Here is an 8,513-nt window from a genome sequence, read left to right as displayed (position 1 = left end):
ACCATTTTAATCTCAGATGGCAAACAAACGAAAAACGCCAGATCGATTCGGGAAGGTTTTCCGCTAATCCAGAGTCTACTTACTTCCTGGAAATCTCTCAGATCTCTGCAAATTTCTGGGTATTACATGGGAAAGTATAAAGGAGAGTAACATTAGTGTTAACTAAAAGTGTAATCTGCTGTTTTTTTGGGCAATCTGTCTGACATGCTACAGGTAACCAAAGACAATTAATTGTCTTCGAAGCATTGATCGTATAATTTAGTTTTGTTGTAAGCAGAATTAATCGAGCAATTGTGAATGTATATACTGCAACCGGCATATGTTGAGTATAATGATCGCACTTTCGAAATTCGCCCAAGTTTTGCTTCGAATTCACGAATGATCTCAACATGATATAATTAAAGCATTCAAATAGTAAACGATTAGAAAGTCATACAAATTAAGTGCGCGCGGGTTCCTTACAACAAGATTTTACTAAATTTGTTGAAATTTTTCCTAGTCTTTATTGAAACCGTCCTTATTTGAAACGAATCATTGGTTTTATTAACACGATGTATTATTATTTCGCTAAGTGAAAAACTATTAACATTTGTATACAATAAGTGTACATAAAAATCAAAATTAATTTATCCACGACGTAATAGCATTGCAAGAGTTATCAGCAAATCAAGTAGACACAATTCTACCATACTGAGATTGTGATGAGCAGTTGCTGAACTTCTTAAAGAACTAGAGCCTTCGCCGGTATAAAATTTATGAGAAGAGATAACGGGGCGAGACTTTTTAAAGCTTTCGTAATACCAATCCATGCCATCTTTACGATCGTTGTTATTATTTTCTATAGGATGGTTTCGTTTCTGAGCATTTGCTGTGAATTGAGGATGATTTGTAGATCGATTAAGAATATTGCCACGATCGGCTGTCGGTGAAGTATGCTCATATCCTTCAGCAGGGGATAAGAACTTATTTACAGTTTGTGGCGTATAGACTTTAGTTATGGTTGAACGAGCTGCTCCCCCTGGACGAGGCGCATTTACCGACGAAAATTTGTTTGCAGCTGTGCGGGCAATGCTGTCATCAGTTGAAGAATAAATATCAAATAACGATGCCGGAGTTGTAATGACAGTTGAAGTAGTTATAGATTGATTTGTTTCGACGCTATCAATTGTTTGTGTTGTAAACAACCATGTTTGTCTTTTAAGATGTTCAACCAGTTCTTCCGATGGCGGTATTAGTAAAATAGTCTCCGCAGTCGTAGTTTCTACTAGAGATGGCGGTTTTAAAAAACCTACCGATTGCGCTTCTAAATCATCATATGTATCCGCTTCGTCGGATTCTGTTGTATTAGAATCTCTCGTGGTTGAATTTAGTAGAGTTAATGGAGTAGCATTTACTAGTGAAGTGGTTGCATTTACGTATTCGGGGGTGGTTGCAATATTTTCATTGCTTGCTGCCTCAGTTATATAATAAATACTTGTTTCGTTTTCGACGCTGTAAGCGCCATTGTCCAATGGTGGTTTGTGTATAACACTACCAGGCGTATTTTCCGTCACAATTGCAACATGATGACGTTTGTTTTCTTTAATGATTGTGTTGACTATTTCAATGGTGCCCTTACGTTTGCTTGGGTCAGGTATGGGCTTAAAGCCACCTACACTAAGATGAGGTATCATTGGTGTGAAACCTCCACTCTCAACTTGTTTCGGAGTGTGAAAACCCGTTTTAAACACGCTTGTAGGGATTTCACTACTTTTCTCACTTCCTTCTGTAAAAGAAATCTCATCCGACGAAAATTGTTGATGATGTCTGTGTCCGTTAAAGTTTCCGTTTTGATGCTTTTGTTTTTGATAACGAATTTCAGAAAGTTTATCTTTTTTTTTCAAGTACTTTTCAAATTCAGCACTGTTTGGTTGATACATGCGCACTTTACCGTGGCCATTGCCACTAATACTGACTCCAATTCGATGTGTAGCAGGCAATTCGACATTTAACGAGGTGGGGGTTGACATTGCGGTGCTCTCACCGCGATCTTTGCGGCGCCCTTGTTGAGCCCCAAAGAATCGGCTCAAGCTAAGTGAGGGTAAGGGATAACCGAAAAACGTAAACGCCGACGATGGCGGGTGATTTGTTGGTACAGTTGGTTTTCTTTTAAAAAAATTCGTATTCAAAATAGTGTTGTTTAAATCTATATGCGAATCGATTGCGGTCGATGCAGAAGGAGAAATTTTTTTATGTGAACTTAAGGCAGTATTAGTACTTTCAACCTGGGATCCTACAGCTGGAGTATCGCTGACCACATTACTGTTTGTGGGGTTCACTGGTTGATAATCAATATATTGATCATAGAAATACTCACTTTCACCAGCCAAGGGCCTATCGATCGGCGATATATCGCGACTTTCACATTCGTCCGTGTATTTCTCATTCAAATCACGTTGGAAAACGTCTCCGTGATCGTTAAGCAAGGGCAGGTTGTTTAGATTGTCCGCTTCAGCGCCGAACAATAAATTAGATTTTTGTGAATGATCTCCTCCATAATTGCTGCATAGTTTTTTATCCACGTTTGATGAACGCAATAGACGACCATCTTGACATTTGGGACCTGGATAGGGAAAATTAGTCTCTTGCAGCCAAACAGAAAGCCACTGTATATCGCATGAACAGTCAATAGGGTTTCCTGGAATAAAAAAGTTTGTTTAATGGATATATATATATATATATATATATATATTTAAATTAACGTTATTTTATTCAACCGTTACCATCAATGTCAATAATAGCTATGTTGCCTCTTAAATTGCGAAAGGTCCTTTCCTTAAGTACTTTCAAACGATTGTTGCGCATCGATAATACCCTTAAACGCGGCATTGCCTCAAATGGTGAACCCTACGAAAAAAAAAAACAAATTATTCTCGAGAATAATCGCGACCTCAATTTGTTTTTGTATTCCGCTATACACATACCTGTACTTTGCATATTTCATTGTTATCCATTTTTAATTCAACCAGCCAACTTAATGATCTTAAAGGCATAGTGGAAATTACTCTTATGGCGTTATGAGATATGTCCAGAACTTCTAAGTTTCGCATATTGCTTAAACCAATACTTTCTATATTATGGAAATGATTATTGGATAGATTCAAAAATACTATGAAAGGAGAATTAAAAAAACTATCCGCCGACATATCACGAAGATTATTATATTGAAAATGTACGGCCAGAAGATTTGGCAAATCTTCAAAGGCATGATCTTTTAACTCTACCAACTTATTATCAGCCAACACGTACTCCTGAAGTTCAGGTAAATTTTTCAAAGCCCCCGGCTCCACCAAATTTATCTCATTACTGGATAAATCTAGGTATTGTAATTTAGGCAAATTACGAAAGGTATTTTGTTTCAAGCCGCTTATTAGATTGTTGGATAAACGTATTTCGGTAGCATCACGCCATGCGGAGATTATCTCGGCATGTACGTGAGTGATTTGATTGTAACTTAAATCAACGCTACGCAAATTCACCAAATTGGATAAGCTAATGGATACATCGCTTAAGGAATTGAATGACATATCTAAATACTCCAAAGAACGTTGAGATTCAAAGGCCGTTGTCGCTATGGTGCGTATGGCATTGTGAGATAAATCCAATTGCTCTAATTTTGTGTTATTAGAAAATAAATTATCTGTTATGGCCTGTAATTTATTGCTGCGCAAATTTAAATTTCTTAACTGTGATAATGGCAAGAATGCGCGCTCGTCGATCAATGACAATTGATTTTCTTGCAAATGCAACAGTTCGAGACGAAATGATCCTATGAAAGCCGTATCACTCACTGCACGCAAACGATTATTAGCCATACTCAGGACCCGCAGTTGCGGTAAAGCTTGGAAGCCATATTTTGGTAATTGTTCCAAACGATTCAAACTTAAATCTAACATTCTTAGATTGGGTAAATTTAAAGTTTTTGTATTTACAGGAGGCAAGGAACTGATGAAGTTACCTCTAACTGAAATTCTTTCGACAATTTTTGGTAATCCCGGTATCACTTCCAACAATTGATTAAAACTAGCATCTACTTCGAATAGATGATCTAAATTCGTAAAGGTTGCCGCATGTATGGAAACCAACTCATTAGCTGATATATTCAATGTCTCTAGCATGGAATTATGTATGAAAATCGTGGGATCCAATTTAATTAAACCATTTTCGCTTAAATCTAAACGCCTTAACGAAGGCAAACCGACTAAAAGCAATGAGTCTACCCAACGAAAATTATTCATTGATAAATCTAAGCCCTTTAAGCCGGGCAGATTCCAAAAAGGCATACTAAGCTCATGACTTAGGCTATTGTTACGCAATCTCAATTCTCTTAAGGCGGGCATAGCCATAAGTGCATCTCTTTCAATATTCCTTAGTAAATTGTTATTGATGTGCAGCTGTTCCAGGGTGCCATGACCTCTCAGCGCACCAAAATGTATGTCTTTCAAATAATTATTGCTAATATCTAAGAATTTAAGAGCTGGCAATGCTTCCAACAATGAACGCAATTCACTGACTTGCTCAATTTCATTGTTATATATATACATGGTTTCAACGCCGCTGCCGGAGGCTTGTAAAAATGATTCTGGATGTATTCTCTTAATATGGTTATTGTGTAAGTAAATGGTCTTTAGCATTGGGATGCGTAAGAAAGCGCCGTATTCAATCTCAGTTATACGATTATCATTCAAATGCAGTTCGGAAAGGTAAGGTAAATCCACAAAAGAACCATCTTCCACAATATTTATAATATTATGATCTAATCTGAGTTTTTTAAGGCTTTCCAAATCTTTAACAATACGACCAATCATGCCGACATCGCTGATCTGATTATGTGACAACTTTAAGTTCATCAAGCTTGGCAATCGGGCTAACGCTCGCAAATGTATCCAGTTTATACCATTACGACTCAAATCAATATTTTTTACGGCTGTCAAACCGTCGAACAAACCAGATTCCAGACGATGTAAACCTTTCGCATTGCCAGTAACGTGTATATCTTGTAATTTTGGCAGATGCCGGAACCAGTGAAACTGTAACTCAGTTAGCGCTAAACTATGGACATTTAAATATGCTAAGCTCAGCAGACCTGAAAAGTCAGGAAAATGTTTCAATTCATCACTTTGTATTGTGATAGCCACCATATTGACCATGCCATTCAGACTCTCCACAGGTATGCTGCGCAATTCCGGCTCCACTATATAAATCTCAATTAAACTATTTTCCAGCTCGTTAAGCCAACCATTCGAGACACGTTCTATGCTATTATGGCGTAACATGAGTCGAACAATTTGTAAATTACCAAAAAATCGTCCCGGCAACGCGGGCAATTGGTTGTTCTCTAAAACCAATTCATCGATAGGACGTTTTATATTGCGTTCAATAGATTTAATGCCATCCATTATTTGAGGTAAATTACTATGAGAGCACCTATAAAAAATTATTACATACGATAATCGAAAAATAAATTTTATAATTAAAAAAAAACAGAAGGAGATGGACTAACCAAATTTGCATCTCTTTTCCTCTCATAGAACAACGGCATGGCAATATAGCTTCAGAGGAAGGGCAACCACCACTTGCTTCTGCCTTGAGGTAAGGTAATAGGCAAGCAGATAGGAAACAACAATGTAATAACCAAACGTACGGCGCCCAGCAATTATTGTAGAAATTTAAGAGACACGAGTAACGTTTGCGCTTCATTTTAAGAAATAGAAACCTTGGAATCGTTTGGCTTGTAGACAATAGTTAATATTCAGCATATTGCCTATGAAGAAACCAGAAAAAAAAAAAAAAACAAACAAAAATAAATAAAAATGCCATAGCGGAACGCGGCACATCATTAAACACCCTGTAACACGTTCGCTTAATGGACTTATTCAGTGAAACATTTTCAAAGTAAAGTGTTGTGTAGGAAACGGCCGAAAAAGCGGCCCAATCGGAACAATTTTCAATAGCGTTCGCCTTTGGTCCAAAACATATCGCCATAACTAATTTCATCGAAATATCCCGAAAATTGCGATCTATGCGATGAGACAGCTCGATGTAATGGAAGTTGGATCGATTTCCAAGTCCTTCTGGATGGGGTCTGGCGCACTCTCATACCACAAGTAAAGTATAAAAATTTACTCATAGATCATAGGAAAGAAAGCAAAAAGTAATGCATACCATGCGATACTTATCACCTATAGCCTAATACATTTTCATTTAAGCTTCCATTTCTTTTCTTTACGAAGACAAGCAAGAATACGAACTCTATTGAGACAGTAGTTGGGATCTTTTCACTTTTTCTTTCTTTGGACAGAAGATTGGCTTGTTGTTAATTGCGCTCATTATGCTAGAAAATATCGAAACATGTAAAAAAAATTTTAATTTTTCTTTAAAAAAACTCGGCCCTTCTTAAGAATTTATTTCTCCAAAAATATTTATAATAGGCTTGTTAATCAAGGTAGTCGATGAAAATCTTTGAATTACTCTCCTGTGAAAAGATGATGTTGATGCCCGATAAAATTCTTTGTCTTCCTCAAAAATTACTTTTAATTTATTTGAAATTAATTTTTTTTAAAATTTTTTATATATCGTAAAACGGAAGTGTTTTCTATATATTATTATTATTATTATGTTCTATGACTAAAGTCTTAAAGCACTATCATGATCTAAGGCTAGCGGTTTTATTGGAAACTCCACCGCATTTGAGATTTGAACTCAAGACCACAAGTTGTTAGTCGAGGCCCTTTGGATCGTTTGAGAATAGTAGAATATAAATCTAAATTCTTTGATTATTTTATGCATTATTTTGCTTGGCAAAGAGATTTTGTTTTTAAAGAAATAAAACGTCACAAACTGCAAGCCGGAGTTTCATTCCAAAGAATTCAAAAAACACTCATATTGTTCCAGCGTTTGTAAGGCACAATATTATGCACTCGAATCGAGTTAAACTTACGCTGTCGTATTGTCTCCCTAAATGAATGCATTTTAGCAAAATAATTGCGGACGTATGTGTAACGTTGCGTTTCATTTGCACAGCATCTGGTATACTATAAGGTTTAACGGAAAATAAGGTTCCGTTTGTTTGCCCTCTTTATTGCACCCTACACCAGCTGCCGGACAAGAGTTTATAATTAAATTGTGGAGATGGTTGTAACATCCAGAAGGACTTGAGGTAGACCCACTTTTTACTACTATTATTATCAAGACTTGTCTATCCATCTGAATTCTCTCTATATATTCTTAGGGTTAACCTCGCAACAAGTCGCAACGTATTTTGATTTGAATCGGATCACCATTTTGGCTACTCCCCAAATAACGGTTTATTTACGCAAAACGTTATAAAAAAAATATTGTAATTTTTAGAATTTTAAGGCAAAACCGCTTAGTAACCGCTTAGTATTCCGACATTCTACATTTGTAAAAAAACTTTCGATCGATCAGCACAATTTTTTAGTCATGACAAGTTTTTTTGTCATATAATCGTTCTTACGGAGACTGAATCTTTATATAGTGAAAAGGCTTGATTTCCGTTACTTTTATAATTTGACATAAAAATTAACTTTTGGACCATGTGGGTCTATTTTTTAAATCCCACACCATATGAGGATTCTACTGAAAAATAATGTTCCATACATGCTATAAAGAAAATCTGTTATTGTTTCAAATAGCAAATCAAACAGAGAAAATTTGGACCACATAGATCGATTTTTTAGACCTTAACTTGTATTGCAACTGGAATATAATAAATTCTTTGACAAGTAAATGAAGTTTGCTAAATTTAGATCAAGTCGACGTTGAAAAAAAAATATGTATAATTTCCAGTGTATTATTAATTAAGCGAAGTATGGTAGGGTATCTAACAATCGGTCTTGCCCGTCTATAGCATTCTTACTTGTTTTTAACTTAAATAAATAAATAGACATAATGAACGCATACTTCCATCCACGTCCTTTGTACAACATAATAAGGAAATTATTATAGATTCCATTTATTCAAAATGCTAAATTTTATAATATATTGATTTTTCAAGAGGCTAAACACCAATCTACAAAGGTATTCCGCAAGTAAGGGTTAATTTACCACTAAACGTAATATTCAAAAAAATGCAATTATGATTGCTGGAGCTAGACAAACGAAGTAAGGCAAGGGGGAAAGACGTTGCCAAACGTTCTGCAAAATTAATATATTCAAGTTTTAATAAATACATCAACATGATGATTGCATAAAACGAACCTTGAGTTTATGTACTATTGTCATGTTCGTCATTGCAAATCGTTTTTCTTATAATAAACATCATCATGTCTGTAGCTCGTTTTAGTTTTTAATAATGGTGGCGTATCTAAGTGTTACTTATACACACCTGATGGAGAGGTAAAATGGATACATGTCATACAACGTATGCAAAGATTATTTATTTCTTTATTTATTTATTTATTTATTTTTTTTTTTTTTTTCTGTTCAATGAGAGGAGAATTTATTTATAGTAC

The 8,513-nt window shown here is 35.6% G+C and overlaps 1 protein-coding gene across 1 annotated transcript; it reads right to left on the bottom strand.

Moving 5' to 3' along the window:
- Positions 1–213: 213 nt before the first annotated feature.
- LOC119631804 (protein artichoke) lies at positions 214–6,562 on the bottom strand. The gene is made up of 4 exons (XM_038024318.1): positions 5,543–6,562; positions 2,964–5,466; positions 2,763–2,886; positions 214–2,677 (listed from the first exon to the last, which is right to left on the bottom strand). Exons 1-4 carry the CDS (start codon positions 5,737–5,739, stop codon positions 627–629), a joined length of 4,875 nt encoding a protein of 1,624 aa, XP_037880246.1. The 5' UTR covers positions 5,740–6,562; the 3' UTR covers positions 214–626.
- Between the last annotated feature and the right edge of the window lie 1,951 nt (positions 6,563–8,513).

The sequence above is a fragment of the Glossina fuscipes genome, unplaced genomic scaffold (genome assembly GCF_014805625.2).
Source record: "Glossina fuscipes isolate IAEA_lab_2018 unplaced genomic scaffold, Yale_Gfus_2 1, whole genome shotgun sequence".
Classification (NCBI taxonomy): domain Eukaryota; kingdom Metazoa; phylum Arthropoda; class Insecta; order Diptera; family Glossinidae; genus Glossina; species Glossina fuscipes.
This window is presented reverse-complemented; position numbering and strand designations above follow the sequence as displayed.

Bases quoted from the DNA above. Each gene is read 5' to 3' on its own strand.
- LOC119631804 (XM_038024318.1), bottom strand. From the start codon at position 5,739: ATGAAGCGCAAACGTTACTCGTGTCTCTTAAATTTCTACAATAATTGC. The intron at 5,467-5,542 runs GTTAGTCCATCT...AATTTTTTATAG, and splicing joins GGAAAAGAGATGCAAATTTG to GTGCTCTCATAGTAATTTAC. The intron at 2,887-2,963 runs GTATGTGTATAG...TTTTTTTCGTAG, and splicing joins ATGAAATATGCAAAGTACAG to GGTTCACCATTTGAGGCAAT.